General features: G+C 31.9%; 5 protein-coding genes across 6 annotated transcripts in view; all 5 read right to left on the bottom strand.

Moving 5' to 3' along the window:
- Positions 1–264: 264 nt before the first annotated feature.
- On the bottom strand, positions 265–1496 carry LOC149093996 (transcription factor HLF-like). The gene is made up of 2 exons (XM_089267160.1): positions 834–1496; positions 265–744 (listed from the first exon to the last, which is right to left on the bottom strand). The coding sequence occupies exons 1-2, from the start codon at positions 899–901 to the stop codon at positions 483–485; spliced, it is 330 nt and encodes a 109-aa protein (XP_089123286.1). The 5' UTR covers positions 902–1496; the 3' UTR covers positions 265–482.
- A 2065-nt stretch (positions 1497–3561) lies between these two features.
- On the bottom strand, positions 3562–10607 carry LOC107365199 (anoctamin-7). Of its 2 annotated transcripts, none has more exons than XM_015932684.3 (11): positions 10018–10607; positions 8527–8629; positions 7223–8062; positions 7053–7143; positions 6439–6602; positions 6301–6380; positions 6070–6207; positions 5630–5992; positions 4395–4838; positions 4099–4232; positions 3562–4029 (listed from the first exon to the last, which is right to left on the bottom strand). In XM_015932684.3, exons 1-11 carry the CDS (start codon positions 10168–10170, stop codon positions 3744–3746), a joined length of 2796 nt encoding a protein of 931 aa, XP_015788170.1. In that variant the 5' UTR covers positions 10171–10607; the 3' UTR covers positions 3562–3743. The 2 variants fall into 2 exon arrangements, with proteins under 2 accessions (XP_015788170.1, XP_015788163.1); XM_015932677.3 differs by lacking the exon at positions 10018–10607 and adding an exon at positions 8969–9320.
- A 1062-nt stretch (positions 10608–11669) lies between these two features.
- On the bottom strand, positions 11670–13111 carry LOC107365215 (V-type proton ATPase 16 kDa proteolipid subunit c). The gene is made up of 2 exons (XM_015932694.2): positions 12816–13111; positions 11670–12302 (listed from the first exon to the last, which is right to left on the bottom strand). The coding sequence occupies exons 1-2, from the start codon at positions 13009–13011 to the stop codon at positions 12016–12018; spliced, it is 483 nt and encodes a 160-aa protein (XP_015788180.1). The 5' UTR covers positions 13012–13111; the 3' UTR covers positions 11670–12015.
- Positions 13112–13727: 616 nt separating this feature from the next.
- Positions 13728–15357, bottom strand: LOC107365227 (uncharacterized). The gene is made up of 2 exons (XM_015932704.3): positions 14911–15357; positions 13728–13933 (listed from the first exon to the last, which is right to left on the bottom strand). Exons 1-2 carry the CDS (start codon positions 15132–15134, stop codon positions 13810–13812), a joined length of 348 nt encoding a protein of 115 aa, XP_015788190.1. The 5' UTR covers positions 15135–15357; the 3' UTR covers positions 13728–13809.
- Positions 15358–23675: 8318 nt separating this feature from the next.
- The window catches only part of LOC112538811 (uncharacterized), a 2345-nt gene continuing 514 nt past the window's right edge, over positions 23676–25506 (bottom strand). Inside the window, exon 3 of the mRNA XM_089267159.1 lies at positions 23676–25458. Coding sequence (XP_089123285.1) covers positions 25333–25458 — 126 coding nt within the window. The 3' untranslated portion in view covers positions 23676–25332. The remainder of the gene's footprint in view (positions 25459–25506) is intronic.

Raw genomic sequence — 25506 nt, 5'->3', positions numbered from 1 at the left:
GAGCCTTTTCCTATAGCATTGAGTTGGTGTTCAATTGGTTATTCAACAACAATATATAAGTTGAACCTTGTCCTTTGGTCACCTATACAATTAGGTAAGTTCAATTGGTTGATTGGTCAAAGAAATAAAAGGTTATGATGACATTCAAATAATTTTTGGTATTTTCCATCACACTGAAATAGATTTATCATTTTTTCACTTATAGTTATCAAGATGCAACTCAAAACGTGAAAAAACTCACAAAAATGACAGGGTTAAGTGAAGTTTGGGTGAAAGTGAAATTTATTTTTTAATGAATGATATTAGTTGTCTGCTCTATAAATAATTTTAGTTCATTGGTGAATGACCAATACAAATACTGTACAAAAGTTTTAATTATCATTGCGAAATGTCCAATAGTCTGGTGTCTGTCTGGCATCCTAATAGATGAGGAATTGGATGAAAGAGCTCAAATTGAGTAAACCTTAATCAATTTTATACAATTAAACTTGTCTCTCCTTGATAGATTCTTTAAGATGCTCCACTTTGCGTCTCAACATTTCGTTTTCCGTCTTTAATATAAGCACAAGATGTTTGAGTCTTTCAGCTTTCACTGCCGTCGCGGCTTCTCGAGCTCGCCGAGCATCACGAGACTTTTTTGCAGCAATGTTGTTTTTGTCCCTCTTCAAGCGATAAGCTTCGTCTTTAAGTTGTTCAGGAGTTTTGCATGAGGAATATGATGAAGTTAAATCCAGTGGTCCATCTCTATTAACAAAGAAAAAGTTTCAAAATAAAGTTAAAATTTATACTCAAGGTACACTTAGGTTATACTCAAATTAAAAGTAAGAACTTACGCAAAGTTTAATGGTGATTCTGGCGGTGTTGGGGCTGAAACTCGAATAAAACTCGGAAAAGTGTTCATGATGATTACTCTAAATGCTGGTAAACGCACTACGGCAGTATTCACTAAGAACTAGATAAAAGCTGGTAAACCAAGACTAAGTTACGTTCAGTTGTCAAAATGGTAATGGAAAGTTGGATGACCAAAAATAGGTCTTTTATGTAAGACCTCCCTTGCTCACTCTCATCCTCCCCCTGCTCGTTCTCCTCCCAATGACCAACTCAAAAATATACTTTTTCTTATTCTTCTTCTTTTATCATCCTTTTCTTGTTTACCCTTTTTCTTCCTCTTAAAGCGTTTATTATCATATATTGCATTATAGCTGAAAATAGCAAAGTAGTTATTCAAGTGAAAAAGGAGTTACTTTGAGAGAGAAGCAGAAGTGAGGGTTTACAGGTTTTACAGTTGGACTTATTGATGACCAATGGTCAATATTGCCTGTTGATGAGTTAACCTTCAATTGAAACTTACATACATTCAACACTTGCTTTGCTAACCTTTTTTGGTCCAAATAAACATTCATCGGAAACACAATTGCTCATCATCTTCATCTCCTCTTTCATTTTTACCTATTATATTTTCCCTATCCTCATCGTGTTCATCATCAGCATCTTTAACCTTCATTGTAACCATTTACTGCAATAAAATAAACTCAAAGCAATTTATCATTTCCTCAGTCATTCAGATAAACATTATTCTTGACAAACTTAATGTTCATCAACATTTATTGTTACTTTGGTTACACCAAAAAGGCCAATATTTATTGTTATCTAATGTTAAACACATTGTTATTTATTTACTTGACCAATCAACAATATAATATATCGATACTTTTTCACTTCATTTAACTTTCAATATCATTGATAAATTAATCAACATTTAGGTTTTTTCCTCTCAAAGGTCGCTTCATTATCTGTGTTCATCTTCATCAATATCAACAAATTTTATGAAAAATGTAAACTAAACTTAATTGTTATCTTCTATATTTGCAGGCTGTTAAGTGTAACACCCTTTAAATGTCTTATCTTTAAGACGAAGTTATGTTAATCGGTTTGTCCATATTCTTAACTAATCGGCTATCGACTTAAGTGTTGCAATTTTCGAAGTCAATATTTCACTGATCATATTTTCTAATGAAAAAGTCATAATCTTAGCACAGATTTAAGCTTCTTCAAATTCAAGTTTTTAAAGGGTGTTGAGGTTAGTAAGTATTTTCATTTTTATCATCTTTATCTCTTTATCAACATTTGTGTAAATGATTGCTTGAACCTTTCTGATCTACACACCCTTTAATTCCTTCGTTTTCCGAATTCCTTCGTCCTTTTTGAAATCGAAAAAATCTTTAGCTCCAATTCTTTAAGATACTTCGATGAGCAATTTGTGAACTTAAACTTTGTCTCGTGTAAAACAAGTGTCAGTTCAACAAAACTTTAGAGCCCGCCTTTTTCAATCGCAAAAAGGACTTTTTGTTGTGAAAACGAAGGAATTAAAAGGCTTGAATTTTAAGAAGCTCAAATCTGTGCGAAGAAAATTACTTTTCCAAACGAAAAATACTGTAAGATTGTCAAGAGTAATGTGCATCTGCAGAAATGAGGAAATATATGATATGAGGATAAATTGTCTTTTGAACACTAATGATTTGATTAAAGTGAAATTTGTCTCATCATGGTTGAAGCAATTTTTTCTGTTGCAGCCTGTAATATCGTATCTGAATCAGCCAAAGCTTGTTTAGCTAAATATCTTTTTCGTTTAATTTGAACCTCCAGTCGTCGAGGCACATCAGGCACAATTACATCAATCTAACAAACAAAACTTCTCACCCTAAAACTATACAAATAAAAAATGAAAATCTGATTTCATCGTGTTATTTCAGTGTAAATAGTGTTCTTATATCAAGAAAAAAAGGTAGCATTTGAAAGTATGATTAAGTGATCAAATAAATTTGAGAATCGGACAAAGAATACTCTATTTGATATACTTATAAGGATAACCAGGTTAATCACAACCTTTTATTTCTTTGACCAGTCAACCAATTGAACTTACCCAATTGTATAGGTGACCAAAGGACAAGGTTCAGCTTATATATTGTTGTTGAACAACCAATTGAACAACAACTCAATGCTATAGGCAGAGGCTCGTAACCTTACCTAACATAACTAGACCTTGCTTATTATCATAATAAAGGAAGTTGCAATAAAAGCCTTCAACTGCGAAAAGGTAAAAGAGAAGATTCAAGAAAAAACTAGTTTCTGTTATTTATAAAAAAACCTGAATAAAACTACTAATATTTTGTGATTAAATTGATCACTCTTCCTACAACTGTTAGACATAGAAAAGGCTCCATTCAAATGCTCAGGTAAACACAGTTTAACTTTAAGGCTTTGAATAACTTTATCTTTATATCTTATGGATTCAACAATCATCAACACTTGTTTATTTGTTGATTAAATATCAGCTCGCGGAAATACATGTAAGTAATTCCATATATTTAAGACTGCCCGACTGGACTATCTAATAAACTACGCTGTCAAAAGTAAAAAAAGCCGTCAAAAAGACACGGACCTAGAAATAGAAAGTATTTACAAAAAGACTCTCGGTTGTGATATGAAGATTTAGTTCGTAAAATGTAAACTGAAATCCAAAACAAAATGATCGAGCGCTGGGTTTTTGTAAACGTGAAATTGATGGTTTCAAGTCAAAACTTTTATTTCAATTATTAAATGAGATATAGCCTGAAAAATTTCATTCCAGATTCGTCTCTCGAACGAGGTTTTGACCGAATTCACCCATTTAACGTTAAACATTGTTCTTAACAGAAAAGGTTGACAGATATGCATTTAGACTGCTTATGGCCCTTTGAACACTAATGATTTGATTGACGTGAAATTTGTCTCATCATGGTTGAAGCTATTTTTTCTGTTGCAGCCTGTAATATCGTATCTGAATCAGCCAAAGCTTGCTTAGCTAAATATCTTTCTCGTTTAATTTGAACCTCCAGTCGTCGAGGCACATCAGGCACAATTACATCGATCAATTTTGAGACAGAAAAAACGACGTGTTCAAAGATGCAAACAAATGCAATCCGAACAAACATTAATTTCCAATATGTTAACGTCAGATTACCATTTGGATCACGAAAATCACGATAACTGGAACACAAAGAAAACAGAAAAAAATTAGTCAACATTCAACAGGTAGTAATTGAATGAACAACTTACCGACATGGTAAAGATGTTGTATTTGCTGGTGCCCAAGAAAGGCTAAAATCAAGATAACCATGGAGTGAAAAGTTATTTTCAAATGAATAAACCAGTTTGGGCAAAAAGTCTGATGTAAATGCGATGAGAAAGGCCTAATACAGGAAGAAATGATAAGTATAAGTAACATGTAATGTTTAGAAAAAAGTTGAATGAAAAAGCAAGAATAGAAAGGATTAAAATTTTCCTTCTCTCTGCTTTTTCAATACAATGTAATCAATAATGTGAAAATGTGTGTTTACAAAATTTTGACGTACATTACTGATAACCGCTATTTGAGCAAGAAAGGTAAGTATTGAAAACCAAATGCCAATATTTTGTGCTCGCTCTGGAATAGGTCGACGAGTCTGACAGACCAACTTTTGTGCATCTAATCGTATCTCAACCCAATTGTTTAAAAGTGCAAAGAAAGGAGCCAAAGGGAAAGCAGCCACAAATATTGTTATGAAACCAAACTGAAGAACCATCTCAAGATATTCCTCGAATAAGCCTTCATAAGGAAGCAATGAATAATCGAGTTCCCATCTAGTCATTCCTTCCTTTCCACCCTCTCTTCGAGAAGGTATGTTAGTTCGACGCTGATGCCACCATGTTTTCATTTTAGGCCACAATATCTCTTGGGCATTGTTGATAATCTGTTTACCAATCATAATAACTCCCAATTGTTGAGCCAATTCACCAAGGCAGCCATTATTGGAACACTAAAAATAGTAGATTGAAAAAAGTATTATTATTGGTATTTTAATTATTATTACTGTTGTTGTTACAGTTGTTGGTATAAGAGTGATGGATAAGAAGGAAAAGAAGAGTTAAAATTTGTAATCATCTGACGCTTAAACTAATCTTGTTGATATTAAAATTTGCAGAGTTGAGGCTAGTTGAAAATAAAATTGTATTGCTTGCACTCTTTATAATAAAGGCTGTCAAGGCTGGAGAGTAAAGCTTAATTGTATAAAATTGATTAAGGTTTACTCAATTTTAGCCCTTTCATCCAATTCCACATCTCATCTATTAGGATGCCTTTCAACAAGCTTCAAGCTTCCATTTACTTTTCTATTGTTAGACATTTGTTTTGCCTTACAGACACCAGACTATTGGACATTGCTCAATGATAATCAACACTTTTATATTGTACAGTATTTGTATTGGTCATTCACCAATCAGCTAAACTATTTATAGAGCAGACAACTAATATCATTCAATATGTGAACAAATAAATATCACTCTCACCCACACTTCACTTAACCTTACTGTTGGTCAGCCTCTCACATTAACCCTATGGCTCGTTTGTTTAGCAAAATAGCAGCCGAATGGAGTAAACCTTATTTAACATTAAAAGTATTGAGCAAATTGCAGTGAAAATTGATTATAACTAACAATATTATTAGAGTTTCCCTAAGTTTGTTAGAATCAGCAGAAATATATAGATATTTATCTGTGTAAATGTACTAAGTACACTCAGTTGCAGAGTTTTGTTCATACTGATACTTACATTTTCATTTCTCAATCCCAATATTTGTGCATAATTACCAGGAGTGCCGATAAACTTGCCTTTGAAGAAGGCAATATAAAATATTGATGAGTAGTAATTGAAAAATTGAAAGATGAAAACTTTAAAAGTCAAATGGTTATCAAATTCAGTTTGAGTTCGATGCATTTCCCATTGAGTTAAACGGAAAGCTAATTTTTCATAAACAGGACTCAGAAGCATGATAAATATGAGATTGGCAAGAGCTCCAGTTGAACTTGCAATGATAGAAGCCCATCCTGATAAATTTGGGTTCATAAAAAGAGGTATTGATACCAATAAACGATAAATTATCACGGCAACGACAAAAACAACAACCAAACTTAACTGAAAGAGAGAGAAAAATATCAATTAGAATGGATACAAAGTTTAAATTTGAAGTACTTCTGATGTTATGTCCATACCATTAGTGCAATTAACATGAGACCAGCAGCCATACGCTGATAGCGAATTCGGTTTGGAAAGCTCGGCTCTTGTAGACCAGTTATTGGATTTCGTTTGATGAAAGGTGCTCTAGCGACAAATTCAGGTCGAGATTTTTCCTTGTCAAATTGAAATAAAGAAGAAATAGTTAATAAATATTCAAATATTATATTTTGAAGCAATGAAAATGAAGATATTATGTTGATGTTTACCTCCTCTTCAAAACTCATCACATCCCAATGATAAGATAGAGATGCACTCTTACGCTTCCAGTACTCTAGAAAAGCAACAGCTAAAAACAAAATTTTTAAACAAATAAACCAATGATACAAATTTGAATAATTTCTTACCCCAAAATGAGACAAATATTGAGTAAAATACTGTTCCAGGTTGGTCAAATAAATATGACAGTCGAGCAAAGAAACAGGTTTGACTGATATACTCGTATGGACAACCAGGTTCATCACAGTTTTGACACATTCGATATTTGGTGCCACTTTCACAGATTTCTTTCCTAGAAAATAAAGGATGAGATTAAATAAGAACACAATGATTATCGGTTAAATAAATGAACAGTTGTGAATCAAATATTGACTTTGGCAAAGATAAACTGGTCAAATGATTCATAGATAATTTCAACAATCAATTTTATTGAATAGTTGCTTTATCCATTCAATTTGGTCAGCTACAGTTTATGAACGGAGTAAAAGCAAAAACTTAACTGAAAGGTCAAAGTCTATGCGAATACTCCTTACCAAGAAAATACATTTGACTACCTAAAATTGTCCCTTTTTTGTGATACGAAAAAAAATGAACGCAATTTCCAATATTGATTCATGTAAAAATTTGAATTAAATGATGTTTGATTTTGTGCGTTAATTTTGGATACATTTTTCATCACTATAGTACTCTAGTTAAGGACAATTTTAGGTAGTCGTGTGTAAATAGATTCCGGAATACATACGATACAACATCTTGGCCAATAGTTGCAACACCATAGATAAAAACAAGTAAACCAACAACTGCTGCAGGCAAAAGCCAGCTAGTATAAAAACCTAGGAACACAAAAGAAATTATAAGAGGAAAATTATTTTACTCAATATTCATTTTACACAGAATAATAAATTTACTCACCTAACCAAGCAAAATATATCGCAATCTTTTCACCAAAATATTGTTGAACATGATCCAAAGGTTGATATTTATACCAGCAACTCCACCGGGCCCAGTATTGATATAAAACTTGACGCTTGTTCATTTCATTGGGATCAATGTATTCTTTACTCTTGTAAGGTCCTTCATGTAGAGGAAAAGCGCCCGTAAAAATTTCCTCATTCAGCATCCGTGCAATTCCTATTTGAGCTCGTTTCCTATGACCGTAAACGGTTGATTGAAGTATTTCATGAACCAGGCGAATTCGTTGGTTGGTGGTGAAAATTGTATCTGGTTCATCGTGGTTTAGGAAACGGTCAATTTTAGATATTTTGAAAGGACAAGTAAAATACTGTAATGGCTTGTTGGGAACGTCAATGTAAAGTGGATTTGATATCTTTAAGATTCGAAAAATATTACTGGACCAATCGTGAAACAGTGATGGATAAGCTTGAAGAGGAGCTCGGACATTCAATTTTTCAGCATATTGAGCTAATACTGGCCATGGTATGGATATTTTGAAAAAATAAATAGTTGGACTGGATCGGGCAAAATTTTGAGCATCAACATCGTTTCCATTATTGACTTTTCGGCTTTGGTTACTTCTCGTGGATCCATTACGGGCTCTAACATCGAGATCAACTTCCAATCTTCCCGGTAAAACTTCTTCCTCTATCAGCAAACCAATTTTACGTAAATTGTTGATAAATCTTTCACGATATTTACGCTCTTTACGCTCTTTACGAGCTCTAACAATGGTTTCATCTTGAGTTTCAAAAGATACATTTGATCTCGTCCTCTCTTCATAAACCAGAATATAATCTATCAAAGCAACAAAGACAAAAATCACATGTTAGATAAAGGAAAACATTAATCATACAAAATTTAATGGCGCCTTTTTTGGATTACCCTTGAGAAGGTCTTAACATTTGATTGTTAATAATTAAACTCATTATTTGCTTAATTTTATCCGATCAAAGTCAAGTTTAGACTTAATTAAGTTAGATGCTGGATTAAATAGATAATAAAGGAGATTAATCATAAATCCTACATTGAATAACCTATCTTGAAGCTGCGTTTACGTGCAAAAATGTGTACAAAATATTATAATAATATAACAATGTTGAATCTGGATTCTTAATGAACTTAAAGTCTGATTGTCCATTTTTGTTGGTCAATTGTCTTTGGTAATTAGAAGTCTATTTCATACAATGGCTATTAGACGCACAAATGGGATCCAGATATTATCAGCTAAATTATTTACAATTTAAATACAAGCGACTTACCTATTTTACTCTTGCCATCTTTGAAATAAGATGTTTGTTCATCAAAAAATCGATATGGTAAAACACAATCAACATCACTGTGATTAGAGTTGCTCCTCTGGACCTGAAACAATAATTTAGCAACATCAATAATCAATTGGTCAGGGGCCATCACAATTTGGTTGTAATCATCATTTGGAAGGTAGTTTATGCATTAAATTATATTAAAAAATGGCAACAAGAATAAGTTATGAATGTTATTGTCAAGAAGAACTGATCATCATGAGAAAATTAATTCATATTGTAAACTAAGATTGATGTAAGTGTTGATGATTGTTAAGCTTAACAATTCTGGTTATTTGAACATTTGGTTAGTTACTAGAGTACTAGAGTTAATTGTGAGAAAAGAGTTGTACTGATTCTGATAAATTGTAATTGATGTTGAGTTTATCGAGATAGTTACCGATTGATGATTAATATATTCAGGGATTGAGATTATTGGTTTATCAATTGGATGATTTAAGTTAGCTGATGAAAGAGTTGTTGTTGCAGATGATGATACTGATGAGTTGGTTGAAGAGAGTAATATTGGCAACAATGGGTTCAATTTAATTGTCCAAATAACTGGACTTGCATCGTTCTCGTCTAAATTGGTTGAAACACTGTTGGTTAAGGTTAACTTGGATAATCGGTGTACTTTGAGACTACCAAGAGTAACTGACATTGTATTAACAATAGATCATAATCCATCTCTTGCTAAGTAAATAATAGATATGCCATGTAATTGATGAACAATTTTCTGGATTGAAACAGATGAAGGTTTTATACCATCATGTTTACCTATTTTCATTTCTTGTTTTTGCTTTGCTTTTCTGCTCATGAAAATTTAGTCAATGGTAAACATCAACTTAACCAGAAATGTTAAACCATTTTTTTATAGTTTTATTACATTCATAATTGTTGATTGAAGTCTAAAAGATTAATACCTTGGTGAACGATGAACTCTGATATTAATTATCAGTCAGTTGGGTATAATTAGGATAAATGGTTAATTCATATCAACATTAGAAAGTAATTTCAATTATCGAAAGCTGCTCATAACATAATCTTGATCGCTTTAAAGCCAACAATTTGGTAGAAACATTCCATCGGTTGAAAAGGCTATCCTAGACTTTAAAGAAGACAATCAAATTAACCCAATAAATTGATAACTTTACATTAATCAATGTAATTTGACAAACTTGATATAAACATAACGCTGGTTAAACATTGGGTCAGCTAGCGAGCTCTAGTGTCACAAATACAAACTAACTCATGAGCGAATTTCAAAACCACATAAAAAATATTTTTAGTGAAAATGATTAAAAAAACTAAATGATAGCTAATTAAAGTAGTTAATTGGATAGAATGGGGTGGAAATAAACTCAAAGTTAAACAGTCAAGTCTTGTAATTGGCTGACGGAAGGAATTTGAAAAGGAAATGAAAGGAAAGATAATGACAAAATCACTTACATTTGATGTTTGATGGTTTGTCAATAAAACCTCATCTTGACCATTGTTATAATTAGGATTGCACCTTTCATCAGCGGTGTCATAATTAGTAGATGATCGACCATTCAACTCAAATAATCCATTAATCTCGTAATTTTCACGAGGATTATTCATCACTCAATAGCGGATTAGAGGATGAAATGAAATTTAACGAGTAAATGTCGATTTGTTTTGATGGAGGCATAATTTTGATCCATTGCTATTCATAGTGATTAACAAACCATTTTAAAATGATAATAATTTACAGTTTACCGGTGATGATATTAAATTTGGATAACTATTGTTTATCAACCAGTTTTTGGGTTATAATGATTGATCTATACAATTGGTTGTTTGATTAGGTTAATAGTAAAGGTTATTTTCATCATTTTTTGTGGTAAATTGTATTTAATAAAATGTTTCAATTGAAACGGAAATAGTTGAATATAAATATAAACATGATGAGATGGAAAGGCTTAGTAAGTTGACTTTACATGGCCAACAATTGATTTAACAGGCAGTAATCAATAATCAGGCGCAGGTCAACAACATTTGACACATTCAGAGTTCATGGTTCAACTGATAGTTCCAACTTACAATCCAGGTTCATTGTAAATTAATCTGAGCAGCTTCTCCAATATTCAGAGGAAACAGTCTTAAATGGAGATTTAAGTAAAGACTTGAGTTTAATGCTACAGACTTGAGAAAATTTTTAGTTAATTCATTGAAATGAAGATCAGACAAATTTTATTCAAACTGTTGATCTTGTCACCGCAGACAAAAGCTAAATCAACAGCTTATTCTTGACTAATGATGGAATAATTTTGCATGACTTGAAATTAATGTAAATAAGGTTTCAATAATGATTAAGGAGTAATTCCAATATCAGCTTTGATTCCTCGATGAAACAGCAATCTTATCACTAAAATTGAACAAACGTTAATCTTAACCAGACCAGGTTTAGTTGTTATTGGACAATCTTTTGAATTTAAAATGTAATCACATTGTAATTATATTCCTTTTCTTGGTTGTAATTTGATTTTGAATTGAATCTTGAAGTTGACAGTAAAATAACGCACGTTACTATGGTGAACAAAGCTGGATGATTTTAGATATGAATTACAATGACAGGGCCTTGTCGGAATGTCACTAAATTACCAGCAGGATTGAAACCAGTTGAGTGTAGGACAGCTATTTTCTTGATAATATCCAACACAGAGGGTAAGTTGAAGGTAAGATCAAAATAAATTGACTGGCTTGTGTAAATAAACAAATATGAACAATTAGTATTCATGGGTTAATCTTGTAATCATAGTTAACCAGTAATTTCCATGAGAATTGGACTTTGATTGTATAACGATGTAAACTGTAGAGGCTTGATTCCTTTGGATCGTAATTTGATGGCTTTTGACTTATAATCAGGTTCCATTTGGTATGAAAATTGCCTTCTCAATGAATAAACCAATCTTGTTGAATGTTGATTGTCTGTTTTAAAATTCATCCTATTTGCGCTTATCTAAACACGTTAAAATCAACATTAGGTGAGTCTTATTGAATTGCTTCCAGAGAATTGATTACTTTATCACCCAACGATCACCGTAACAAATAAAAATTGATTAATAACAATATGACAGTTTAAAAATTTGCAATAACCTTTTTTTAATCAAACAATTCACATACACACAATGATTATGACTCATTATTCTTTTGCTTGGTGTGGATAAAATTTAGACAAAAAAAGCAAAATTAACCTTGATTATTGATAATTAATTGACCAAGAAAGTGATAGAAGGAATGATAAAATTGAGGTAATTAACAGCTTAAAAGATCAATCGTTAATAACCTCCTCTTTTTAACCTTACTGTCTTGCTAAGTATTTTAAGACTTGATTGTGATAAACAATTAAAACATTGTGTAGATTGAAATTCGGATTTTGTGACAGTTGGCGATTTCAATCCTTAGCCTGACCAGATTAACCATTTATTTGTTGGTAGCTGAGTTGAGAATAAGGGAAACAATGAGACCATAAAGTCCAAGTACCTCAGCGAAAATCAAAATAAGGATCATTCCGACGAATAAACGAGGTTGTTGTGCTGTACCTCGTACACCAGCGTCACCGACTACTCCGATCGCGAAACCAGCGGCTAAACCTGATAAACCAACCGATAAACCAGATCCTAAATGAATAAATCCATCAAAAAGTCTGTACTCTGGTGGTGGTTTCAAACTGTTGGAGATTACGACTGATATGATTAAACCATAGATAGCTAATGGATCCGGAGTATCAAATGGAACATTTAAACAGGAGATTCAAAAAAGTTTCACATATTCAATCATTTCCAATGGAGGGTGGAATCATTAATGAGTGAAGGTCAAAGTAGAGGGGAGGCATTGATAACAGCATGACGAAAGACACGGATGACGGATGAAGATGACAATGATGGCGATGGTGGAGGTGATTTGTGCAGGTGATTCCAAGTATGGATGATAAAATTGATAAATTCAGCCGAGAGAAGAGACGGAGAAAAAAAGGGAAGATATGGAGGTGACAAGGAAAAGAGAAAAAGAGATAGAAAAAATAGATGATAGAGAGAGAGAGAGAGAGAGAGTAAATGAGAATGAGAGAGAAAAAGAGAGAGAGAAAGAGATAAAGATAAACCAATATAAGATAATGGTGAGGACAAATGTAGGACAAAAATAAAATTAATTAATAACCAATTTTAAAGGTGAAAGTAAATAGAATGAAACTAGAAAAGTAAACAAAAAGAATGATAACATACCAATAATACCGGCCATAACAACTGGAATAATACTTTGCATGATACGCTCAGGTCTCATTACACCCATAGCAGCAATACCTGTACCAGACTTGGCTGTTCCATAGGCAGCTCCTAAAGATGAGAAAATCATTGCTGATGCAGCACCCATTACACCAAAGAATGGGCCATAAATCGGTGCGACTTCGGTTGTGGACATTTTAAATGATTAAAGCTAAAAAAAGGTGAAGATACAATAAATGATAATAAATATTTAACAAATAATTAAGATGATGTGACTACAATGGCAACTGCAAATAAATATTGATCAACAACCTACTTCTAGGTAAGGTATTTTAACTCAAAGCTTTGCAATTGGAAAGGAAGGGAGTGTCTAAACAAGCATTATTCAGAGACATCTGCTGTAAAGAAATGAGTTGATTCAATTTTTCGATACATCGATACTTTAACAAGCAAGTACAAGTTAACGATCAGTTGATTTAAAAATTTCACCGAATTAAATACATGTAACTTTATATCGATTCGGATTCATCCGTAAAAAAACATCTGATCGAGTCAATGTGAAATATTTCTGATTAACTGTTAATTTTTTTCGACTATGGACTAATTGAACCTATTTTTTTGTGAAATAATGTAGAAGGTGAACTTTTAAGTCTTGACAATTGGTACTGGAAATAACTCAACTGAACAAGTTTAATTTAGCTTCATATAACATAACTAATTTTGTTACCGATGCTTCTTGAATTAATCTGGCTGACTATGGATGAAATTAGGTGATACCGTGACATTAGGTGTTGAAATGCCAAACCTGTTGAATGTAAATCCTAGTAATCCTGGGTACAACCGCAAGTGTGTGCTTATCAGACGATACAAATGTTACAAATAAACGTAAGGGAAATAATTTTCAGTCAATAGTTTTGTTTCGAGTATTTTATTGATTTTTTTTTTATTTTTTTATTTTATTATATTTTGTCAAAAGACAATTTGAACATGTCCATCATTGGTTTTGCTTAATTCTGTTGATTTGTCGGCTGATGCTCCTTGCGTATCTCATAGCTGGTTGAGCAGATGGTTGACTTCCTGATCCCGTAGTCTGTACCAGTAAAGCTTGGATGAAAGGACTGTTAAAGGAGAAAAGAATTGAAAGATCAAATTAATCAACAAGTTGATATATTTATATAAGGAATATTCAGTGACAAGTTGTCATTAACTTGGCTTCATCAATGGTATTCTGGTAATTTTATCGTCTATTAAAGTGACCAGGAGAAAGATGTTGAAGCGAAAAATGTTTACTCCAGGAAAATATTCAATGTTCACGGAATTATTCATATATTTGTACTGATGTTATCTATTAATAGTAGCAATAACTATTAATAAGGGTAATCATCAATTCAAATTGTCTCACGTAAGTGTCATTTTAAATTTAACTCGCTAATCGCTTTTGATTTTGATAGCAGAAAAGGTATGCAAAAGGTACTTCTCAAAATAAAGGAGAAAGCGAAGAATCGCCAAAATAACTGTAAAATAAAATGTAAATTAGCTTGAACCAAGTCAAGCTAAAGATCAAGGTAAATTAAGATGAGATAAAAATATTTTTATCCATTTTTCGGTAAATTGTAAACACATAAAAAGATGTTGTTGTTGCTATTGATGAGGATAATTTAAGAAGTTAATTTATTTGGAACAAAAATTTGAGCTATAAATTGTAAATTTAGATTAACTCATCATTAACAAGTTATAAATTAAATGTAAAAAAGAGTGAAAAAAGTGTATATAAATTTTTCTGATCGTCATTAACGCGTTATTTATTTATCAGGTAAAAGTGAACTTGAATGGATCATTATTTATTGAATTTAAGTGAGAATCGATTCAAGCCATTTTCCTATTTGTTACTTTTATGTAATGCTTTAATTGACTAAAATAGTTTGATAGCAATTGATCACCATCAATTGGTTCCAGGCAATGGAACCTTAATTTAACCTAATTTGAATCCCATCATTTATAATAATAATAACATAATTATGCTGTGATCTCATTAAGCTTTTTTTTCTTTCTCATTTTCAGTTGTGTTGGTAAATCGGGTTCAACAAGTACTTACTTGGCTCTGATGGAGTCCCATCGTCGTTTAAGGACGTTGAAAACAGGGTCAGTCATGCTCCCAAGTCCAATATTACGGAAGATGAGTTGCCATGATGGCTTTGAGTCTGGCTGGGTTTCCGAGGCTGAACTGAAGACTGCTAGTCCCCCTGTTCCTTGGGTAGAACTGCTTGGCACTGAGATTAAGATGAAAAAAAGTGGTACGAAAAAAACGATGGAATTCATTTGGAATTATTTGATGGGATGGATTCAAGACTCCACTGAACACTTGGACACTTTAAAAGAAGAGACAGTTCTTTTTAAACCTTGTTGAAGCAAACAACAGACTCCGCTGACTGAACACACTGTAACACTTGAAGACAAGTTTTGCTTTTTTTTGTCTTGTTAGCAATATTTATAAGTAAACAGTATATTGACGACAGACTCACCGCAAACTGCAACTGATTCTCAAATGAATCAGGTAAGCCGATATCAAGTGAATTTAAGCAATGCCCAATTCAGGGTTGAGGTGAAAAGGAGGAGTTGAAACGTGAAAGGAGAGGAGAAGGAGGGGGCCAAATGATGATGGAAAAGTATTGGTACAGAATTACTCACCATCACTATCACTATTTTCATCATCCTCACCATCTTCCCCGTCACCATCCTCACCATCACCGTCTTTACTATCACCATCATCTTCATCATCCCCATCCTCATCCTCATCTTCATGTCCATCTTAATCAACCTTTTTTAACTTCTTTTTTTGCTTCACTGTCCATTAGGTCCTCTTTTTATCCTCCTCTCAAAACATAATGCCCCTTAAAATTGTTTAAAAACTGCTTTCTCAACATTCAACTATTGATGAAAGAAGACATACAGTAATCAGTTGATATTGGAGGAACTACAACTTTTGAATAAAGACACTTCTTGAAAAAAAAGAGTTACACTTCTTATCAGAACCTCGAAACTCTTGATTCTCAAATCATGTGGAAAATGAAATGAAAAATCAGATTATCAGTGTTGAATCAAACAAATCGTAAAACTAAAAGTTGAAATTTTCTTCTAAATAAATCTTACAATGTTTGAATCAAAATTTGATTTAGAGATTAATTTTATCCAAACTTCATCTAATAATACTTTTGTATTACATTTACACATTTTATGAGTTGATGGCGCCGCAAATGAACAATCAATATTAATAACTGTTAGTATGTACAATTAAAGTTTAATATAAAGTTAATAGAATAACATTAATAATGCAAAATGACTTTAATTAATTGCTGGAAGATCTTCAATTATTTTTTATTCTTTACGTACAGTCGAGTCCCTGAAATTGTCCATCAGTTGTTTGAGGCCGAATGAGGCGCGACATTCAAAAGACACCAATAAAAATTACTAATCAAAACACAATTCAATTCATAATTATGGTTTTTTTTATTTATAAGAGATGGTGCTGATATCGAATGGACAGTTTTAGGAACCGACAATTTCAGGGACTCGACTGTACTTCTATAAACTTTAATCAACATCGACCAACAACTCAAACCAACAAGGCTCTAAAAACCATTTCTCTGAGCTAATAAGGTAGTGGAAATAGAAACTTAGTTGTTAGACATAAATTCAAATCAAAGAGACAGATTGTCTAAAATCACCATTTTTTCAGGCATCGAGCTAATAATAACCTAACTTTGCCTACATATGAGATTTGGAGTCAATTGGTCAAACATCGGCCAATTATGCCCCCCATGAAGTGAATCAAAAGAGGCCAAAACAAAACAAAGTTTGAGGATGAAACAGCTTGGCTATAAAAAATCCCATAGAAAAGGTTAAATTTCAAAAATTGAAAAATTAGCCGAAGATTATTTTCTGTAATTTTTTCATGAGATTGACTAAATATAGCAAAAGTAGCTAGAGATGGTCTATTATTTTTACTCAATTAAGGACAATTAAAGAAAATAATTCTCTAACTAATCTGGTTGCTGAATAATCAGCAATTTATGTCTAAATTTTCATTTCCACAACAATTGAAAACATTAGTCAAACTTTCACTGTTAACAACATCTTCAGTGTAAAACTCAACCAGACCGAATTCAACCTTTAATCTGTGTTAACGGTAATCAACCTTTTAAATTTGCATTGACTTTGAATCCCTGATTGGGCATGAAAGTTTTACTCGAAATTTAATTAAACTCTTTTCAACCAAACTGATTAATCCGTTTGATTAAGACGATGCTTAGAGATTAAAGATTTAACCAGATTCATTTGAAATTTATATCTTCAAGTTGTACGCATTTTTGGAAACATTTGTGTCCAGATTGGCTCTTAAACTTTAATTTGAAAAATGGTTCAATTAAAATTGCAACAAAGTTTCACTCGTAATAATCATAAAGTCACACAAATCAGATGATCAATGAACCATTTGATTAGCAAGCAAAATTGTCAGTATATTTATATGTTTACTATTTGTGTCAAAAAAGACGAAAAAATAAGTCAACTTTTAATTCTTGGAATCTCATAATTTGGATCAAATATGTGTTCATATAAAGTGAACAAAATGTTCAATTGATCGGATCAAAAGAAGAAGCTGTTGACCGCAATTGAAATGTTATTAATTAACAATAATGTATCAACAGAATCAATTATAATAATCAAGATGAACCCAAAAAAAAATGACTAAAAAAAGGTTCAGTAAAAGTGAATAAACCATTAAAAAAAGATTTGCCTTTAACCAAGTTTACCCAAAAATTGAACCTAAATCTACCAAAGAAACCAAATCAATGTTTTAATCACAATCACATGAAACATTTAATTTCAATTTCAATAGTAATCCATCAAAAGCAAATGCCAATTGAAGGAACCAAAAAAAATCTGAACAAATATTTCTATTCTATTTGATTAATTTCAAATTTGATTAATCGCCGGTTCCAATCCTTTTACTCATGCAAACTGCGTTTAAATTGTAACAATTAGATTGATCTAAATAGGTCTTCAAAGTGATAGTTTAACTGATTGTTAAACAATGAAAGGACTAATGAGGGTTGCAATGATTCAGTTAACTGAATAAAGGCAACAGTGAAAAGAGTTTTTTGTTTAAGAGCAAACCTTTTAAATGTTGTCACTTCGATTGATTGAACGGTAATTCATGAACACAGGTTTAACAGAACTGTGACTTGAGCATCAACATGATCAGGCTGATCATCATATCCATCATGGACCGATTCATCATCATCTTTACCCTTAAGACAGTTGTCAACAAACTGTATACACAAGTTGATGATGAAGGTAACCGTATAATGGGGACAAAATAAGCCTAAAATTAAACTGATTCCTGGCTGTTGATCGTCTTTCATTGTTGCTGTTGCTTGATAACTTTCAAGTGTTTGTATATATACATTTTGCATTATTATTATCATTATTATCATTAGCAATCATGATTATTATATTATTGTAAGGTAAGAAGATGGTAAAGATGGTGAAAGAAAAGGTAAGAAAATACTTTTCATTCTTAACCAAATGATATTTCATTTGAATAATAAGGTTAATGTTGTCTCTTCTTGTTCAATGACTTTACCTGTTGATCTTGTCAAATATGTCAACAAGGTTTCCTTTTTTAATCTTTACCTTTTTTTTACCTCTAACCCGTTTGATTAACCTTTTCAGCTTGCTTACAATTAACTAATTGCTTTTAATGATTTTCATGAAACTCACGATCAAGCAACATTGTTCATCTTTTTGATGATATATTTTAAGGTTACAGTTGATTTTAATTTCAATTGTTTAACTTTTATTTTCAAACTAATTTCAATTTCAAAGGAAGCAACATTAACACTTTGACAAAATTAAGGTTAAAATGTGATTTTAAAAGAGTTGCTTTAGTTGGAAAACAATTAACTATCATTTAAATCATGATCAGTCAATCAAATTAATTTGCTCTTCTATTATTGCTGGTCAATGTTTTTCACCTCTTTTCCTTTTAACTGACCTTTTCCATTGGCCAATTAAATGGTCAAAGTTTTCTTTACTTTTCTTTTTTTGGGTTTCAACAATTAACCAGGTTTGGCTATTTTAACACTTGAACAAACTCAACACATTCCAATTGAATTTGGATAAATTGTTGTTGTACCATTTTACCTGTTTACTGGTCACTTTTCAGTCTTAAGTCTCTTCTTTTGGCTGATCCGTGATCATCACTAAATTGATGAAAATAACATCAATATGATGATGACAAGGATGTAGTTGATTAAGATGATAAAAAAGATGATAACACAAAAGCTAAGGTTAGAAAGTTTCTCCTTTTTTTTCTCCATTTTTTCGATTTTCCTTTTTTTTCTTCTCTTCTCTTCTCTTATTTCTTTTCTCATCTCACCCAATTTTAGGTTAAATTCAGTAATATTAGCAATCATCAGGATTTAAGAAGATGATGGTGATGATAAAGAAAAGAGGATAAAGAGAGAGAAGATGAAAAGAGATGAAAAATTGTTTGAAGTCTCTCAAGATTGGATTGACCTGAAATTAATTTTAATTTTATCACTTCTCTTCTGTAAGTAATTGTTTTACAAAATCACTTTTACCTGTTACAAGCTAATAGTTGATTAAGGTTAATTCAGTGAAAAAAAACTGATTTTTTAATCATAATCTGGACGATCGATTGAAGAGATTGGCCTTTTTGATTCTTTGCAAAGTTTAAGGTTGGCAAACGGTTGAACATGTTTTGTTTCATGGAAAGAATTGAATCAACTTTAATCAGATCATGTAAACTGTAACATTTATAATATTTATAATTGTTTGATAATTGACATGAAAATTGACAGGAAAATTGAATGTAAACAGATTTGGATTTGAAAAAAAGAGATTGAAGAGCAAAGAAGAAGAGTTAAGACCCTTTGGGCTCAATTTGCAGTTAATTTTCTTATTGATGTATAAATAAATTTCACTCAGTTAATTGGTTGATTGGATGAAATAATAATGAATATATTGATTACCGATATTTAAAAATAAATAGAGGCTGACATCAACCATTAATCAGTTGGTAATTCAATTGAAAAGAAGATGAGAATTTCATTTCAATATGAATGAATACATTTCATTCTGAATCGCAATGATGATAATAATATATTTGAAGGATGGCGAAAAGGATGATGAGAAATTGATGAGAATTGGGAAGAAAAAAGAAGAGAGAGAGAGAGAAATGTTAGATTAAATGAGAAAATATTGGATGAGAATGAAACTAGTTTAGCTTTTCATCCGGTCATGATGATGGCTAATGATGAGTTTGATTCTGTGAAAAGATATTTAGCCAAGCCCGTAATAGGTAAACATCATCAGCATCATTAGTAAATTGTTGCTCCTCCGATCAAAGTGAAAATGATTATCATCTTTTCTTCTTCTTCTTCTCGAGGACTTTCGAGGTCACAAGGCGGAAGATATTTGTATCATCACCATCGTCATCATCACCAAAAATACTCCGTAAACAAATATTAGGGTCAAACCAATAAAAGCTTTCAGTTTAAGCGTTTGTCAAACCGAAAGCCAAGAGTACTTGAAATTATTCAATCAATCTACATCACAGTCAACTGAATTACTTTCGATGGTTGAAACAATTTCGAGATATTTATATGTTCGTCCGTCTACTGCTTCAACATTGGAAAGTTTCTGTATCCAGCTGAACTTGTTGGTGAAACTTTGATAGAACTCGAAGAGCAGGAACGTGCTCTTATATGAGAAAATGTTGATTGTGTTAAAACGCGTTTTAACGCTGTTTGTGACTCGACTGACTGAGGTTCATTGTCAGTCCAACTTATGATCCAAGTTTCACAGCTTTATTCCTTGTATTACCTGAGATTCAATGTCAACAGCTCAATATACAGAAATAACAAAACAAGTACAGAACGATATCACTAAAGCCATTCACTGAAGATAAATGTTTTCAATTTTGATTCAGGTCTAGCCAACCAACTAGTCTAAGCTTTTGAAACAATTCAGTTAAGGAAAGGTTTAGACATTTCCTTGAATCTGTAAATCTTGTCAATCTTAAAGATCTGATTTGCGTTTATTTTTTGCAAAGCCAAAAATGATTTACTTTTTCATTTTTGAATAATCAATTTTGACCATTTAGAAGGTCAATTTTGTGTGAAGACTTTTTCGGTTTGAATCGTTTGAGCTTACGAAGTCTGTTAGTGCAAAAGTCTTGGGAAAATTGTGAATTACGACGATTCTTACTGAATTTATCAGGGTTTTGAGTACAAACATAAATTTCTAACTCACTTTGACACATTAAGAATAGAAATTTAAGATTTCTTGATTAATCAGTTATTAATATTTTCCATTGGTCAAACGATTAACATTGAATTTCAATTTTGTTATCAACTAAATCATGAATATCTCATAGTGGAAGTAAGATATAACATTGAAATCAGGTTGAATTGATCTTCAGAAAATAAACTGTTAACATAATTATGATTATCAAGTGATCTTTTTATTTCGAAATTGCAATTCGATTTTGAGTTTCATGTTACAAAATAGGTGAGAAACTGATTTCATTGATGACTTTTTTAATCTCGATTGGAAAAGTCAACGTTTGTTTAAAGTCTGAAGTTATTTGAAGCCAACAAAAAAACTGCGTTTTTAATGTTTTCCTTTGAATGTATACTTAACCTGAGTGAAATTGATCTGACTGCATCAATACTGATTATGTTGTTTCAATCAATCAATATGTTATGATGTTCAAACGCATTTGATCATCATTATCATCTTAACCAGCATCATTTTACTCTATAAATGGATCATTTTTGGGTTAAAAAAGGTTAAAATATTAAAGTTAATTTAGCTTTTTTCTTCTTCTTTCCATTACCTTTTCTATTCTCTCTCAAGTAATTCAATCATGCCAAACCTTAATTACTTGCCATTAGTTTGATAATTATTACGATTATTGATAGTTAACAAAGTTTGACCTTATTGTTTTGGGTAAAGAGCAAAGATGAGAAGCCTTAATGTTTGCCTTACTCATTAGACTCTTCATTTGCATTCAACAATTTTAAGGCCTTTAAGGTAAAAATGTTTAGTCTCACAACGAGAAGTTACATTAGCCTAAAAGGTCAATGTTGAGAATTGAGAGAATGATGATTAAAACCAAAGACGATTCAGATGAACAATTAGCACATTTGGATAGAGTAAAGAGGAAATGCCAGGTTTACATGATAATCAGCATGAATCTGAGACAGAAATGATTTATAATTGATTCTAATTGTTTTTGGCTAATTATTGTAGCATAACATCAGTAATAACAATAACAGTTGATTGATAATGATTTTACCTTTGCCATCTTCATCTTTTCAAAAGGTAAAGATGTGTTTTTTGTTGTTACAAAATTGGTACTAATCGATTAAAGTGCTTTACGAAGTGTGAAAATATAGCAATAATAATAATCAAAAATTTGTTGACTTTGAAAATTGCTGTTACTTTTTCACTTGTTACCATTCAAACTTGACATCATTTAAGGTCAATGTCTTTTTGTTGCCTTTTGATTAACATCAACAATATAACATTAAATCAAATGCTAAACACTCCTAACACTTTTCGCTATTCATTTTCATATTCAATAATATTGATTATCACCATTATCACCTGTTGTTGGATAACAATCATCGATCCTTTGTTACCAGATTACGGTATCATAAATTAGACTGGGATCAACTCTCATAATCAACAGCAACACACTTGATTAACTTTAAAATTAATAATGTTGTCTAAGATAAATTAAGATGAAAGTTGCAACAAAAATACCAAAAAAAAAACTAAGAAGAGCAAATATTAATCAAACAACAAAAAAGGTTGTTAGCAAAAATAATGGGGAAAGTTGATGGGAAACTGGTTTTCAGACTCATAAATCATATCACTGAGCAAATAAATAAATCAAAGTGTTTAATCAAATGTCATGATCAAGATGATAACTAAATTTCTAGGAAATTAAGTGATAGTTAACCCATTCAACGAGATTTAGTGGTTTAGCTGGCTTAGATCAATATTTAATCTAATCTCAACACTTTTTTTAATTTTGTAAACATAATTTTGTCTTCATTTTTCACTGCTTTCAATGGGTTTTCCTATTATATTTTCATCTTACAATTGTTAGATTTTTTGGTATCTTCATTTTAAGACTTTTTTCATCAGGCCTTATCATTGTCTTTTGAGCAAACTGTGCTTAATAGTGTTGGTTAACTTTTAAAGCAATTTAAAACAGTTGAGATTATACAATATAACCATTTGATTAAATACTGGTTGCCTTCAAAAAGTGGTTTGAAAATTGTTGAGAATCAGTCTTAAGCAAGAAAAATGGTTACTCAAGACTCTTAACTGAGATCTTCTTTCACCTTGTTACGCGATTAGAGATACTGTTATTCAGGGTGTGGATTCATTAGGTTATAAATGTAAATAATTTCATGTTAATTTATGAATCCATTTTTTCACTCTTCTCTTTTGGATGAAAAATGGTTTGCAGATAAAATCCTGACCTGATATTTACTGGACAGTTGGTCTTGATTTGATACACTTTTGCTTGAAAAATTTGCTTGTTTAAGAGTTTGTTTTTACCAGATTTAGTCATAGTTTTTATTATTTACTGACCGCAACTTTTATGTTTACTGTTATTTTAATCTAACAGTTTTTGGCTTTTGTTGAATTTTCATTGTTTCTTATGAATTGAAGAGTCGGTTGAAATCACTGTTGCATTTAAACTTCACTTTTTCATGATTAAAAGAGAAGTTGAATTGAAAAATGAAAACTTTAAGATAACCGTTAAAATTCATTTTATTCATTTCATTTCACCTTGTTACAGGAATACCGATAATCCCAAAGGAAACTACTCGATACTGTGCAGAGTGAATCAACAAATACACTCGCAGTGCACTGCAGGGTACGGAATATACAACCGTTCACAATAATGAAAAAATAAAGTTACATTTTTAAGGTAAAATAATAGTTTGAAAAATGAAAAGTGGAAAATGAAAAAACAATTCAAGAAAATTAAATTAGAGAAAGTAAATATTATAATATAAAGGGATGAGATGTTGAAAAATTTAAATTTAAATCAATTTAGCGTGACACGAGTCCGAGTCAATCTGTAGCGGTATGAGTTTCTCATTTTGTGAGGTTGTCTGGCGATGTCTAGGTCTAGATGGAGTTGTGTGTTATTTCTTCAGGCTGAGGCGAGCCCGTGAGTGAGGGTTGAATCGAGTCTCTAAGTGACTTTCGAGACAAAATCGTGGTGATGGTTCAGGCGAAACTTGTGGTGAACCTGTGGATGATTTTTGGGGTGAGCTCTCATGGGAAACTGGAGATGGCGAAAAGAAGGGAGAAGAAACTGGAGAATTTGGTACCCTCTCGGTGATAGTTCTTGGTAAAATTGGCGAGTTGGCGGGGTGACAAATACTTCCCATATCACGTCCGATTTGTGAGTCCTCCATGGAAGAAAAATGCCGGAAGGCTCTCCAGCGTCTGACATGGTAATATCAGGAATTTGTGGTAACATCGCCGAGTGTCGGGCGCCAAGGCATTTGGCCATAACCGATTGCCAGTCACTTTTCATCTTCCTCTTCATTGAAATTAATCACAGTTGATTGAAAAGAATACTTTTTCATGAACATTTTGATAGAAAGAGAAAAACCAAAGTTATTTTCATTTTTTTCGTCCTAATAATATTATCGTTCATTGTAAATTATTCGCATTATAATCAATTGCTTCATTGATTAGTATTGTCCACAAATGCTGTAGAGGCATACATCAGCGCTCCCTTGGAGCTGAAAGTTGTTTCATTTTATCCTAAGAATCTGAAAAGTGCGAAAATATTCAAGAATATTTGTTTCAAGAACACATTACTAAATTAATAAACTCTTCCTCATTTTTTAGTCAGGAGCTATCCTTGGAATCCTAGCAGCTTCTTGTATGATTAATCCTGATGCTAAACTGGCAATATTATTCATCCCAAACTCGTTATTTCCAGCTGAATATGGTATTAGCGGTATAATAGCCTTTGATACAATGGGTATAATCAGGCGTTGGAAATTATTTGACCACGCTGCTCATCTAGGTGGGACGCTTTTTGGAATGTAAGTTTAAATCAATTCAAATTATTAGCCACACACTTATCCATCTTGCCAACCATTACGTCAATGATTTTTTGTTTGTTTACAGTCGGTACATAAATTATGGCCAATTACAACCCACATGGAGACTTCTGTACTTGAGACTTGTACCTTGAGAACTTGCTTCAAAGCTTCCTGTTGAGTAATCGATGACTCGAACTTCAGATGACAATGTAATAGCGTTTCAGGCTAATATTTCCATAAATACATAAGCTATTCTAGGAAGATTGGAATTGTTTTCGCCCATGATCATTGGGTGATTACTGTTGATGAATAGAAGAAAATGGGTAATTAACAATTAACAATTAAGGCCAATTTTTAAAATGCTTGCTGTCCAATAAGAGATAGAAGAAATCCATAGCAATGAAGCAATTCTTCATCTTCCCAAACGGGTAAGAAAACCAAAGTGGTAATAGTTCATTTACATCAACCTAAGAAAAAAGCGTTAATTAAACAGAGTTCATCATTAACAGTTATAT

This window comes from Tetranychus urticae, chromosome 2 (genome assembly GCF_039701765.1).
Source record: "Tetranychus urticae isolate SD_2017Ah chromosome 2, NJAU_TeUrti_SD_1.0, whole genome shotgun sequence".
In the NCBI taxonomy this organism is placed as follows: domain Eukaryota; kingdom Metazoa; phylum Arthropoda; class Arachnida; order Trombidiformes; family Tetranychidae; genus Tetranychus; species Tetranychus urticae.
Note: the sequence above shows the minus strand (reverse complement) of the source record. Positions and strands in the feature narration are given on the sequence as shown.

Bases quoted from the DNA above. Each gene is read 5' to 3' on its own strand.
- LOC107365227 (XM_015932704.3), bottom strand. From the start codon at position 15,134: ATGAATTCCATCGTTTTTTTCGTACCACTTTTTTTCATCTTAATCTCA. The intron at 13,934-14,910 runs GTAAGTACTTGT...CTCCTTTAACAG, and splicing joins TGGGACTCCATCAGAGCCAA to TCCTTTCATCCAAGCTTTAC.
- LOC107365199 (XM_015932677.3), bottom strand. From the start codon at position 9,229: ATGTCAGTTACTCTTGGTAGTCTCAAAGTACACCGATTATCCAAGTTA. The intron at 7,144-7,222 runs GTGAGTAAATTT...TTGTGTTCCTAG, and splicing joins GATATATTTTGCTTGGTTAG to GTTTTTATACTAGCTGGCTT. The intron at 6,381-6,438 runs GTAAGAAATTAT...TTTTGTTTTTAG, and splicing joins AATATTTGTCTCATTTTGGG to CTGTTGCTTTTCTAGAGTAC.
- LOC107365215 (XM_015932694.2), bottom strand. From the start codon at position 13,011: ATGTCCACAACCGAAGTCGCACCGATTTATGGCCCATTCTTTGGTGTA. The intron at 12,303-12,815 runs GTATGTTATCAT...CGGATCCATTAG, and splicing joins TGTTATGGCCGGTATTATTG to CTATCTATGGTTTAATCATA.
- LOC149093996 (XM_089267160.1), bottom strand. From the start codon at position 901: ATGAACACTTTTCCGAGTTTTATTCGAGTTTCAGCCCCAACACCGCCA. The intron at 745-833 runs GTAAGTTCTTAC...CTTTGTTAATAG, and splicing joins GAATCACCATTAAACTTTGC to AGATGGACCACTGGATTTAA.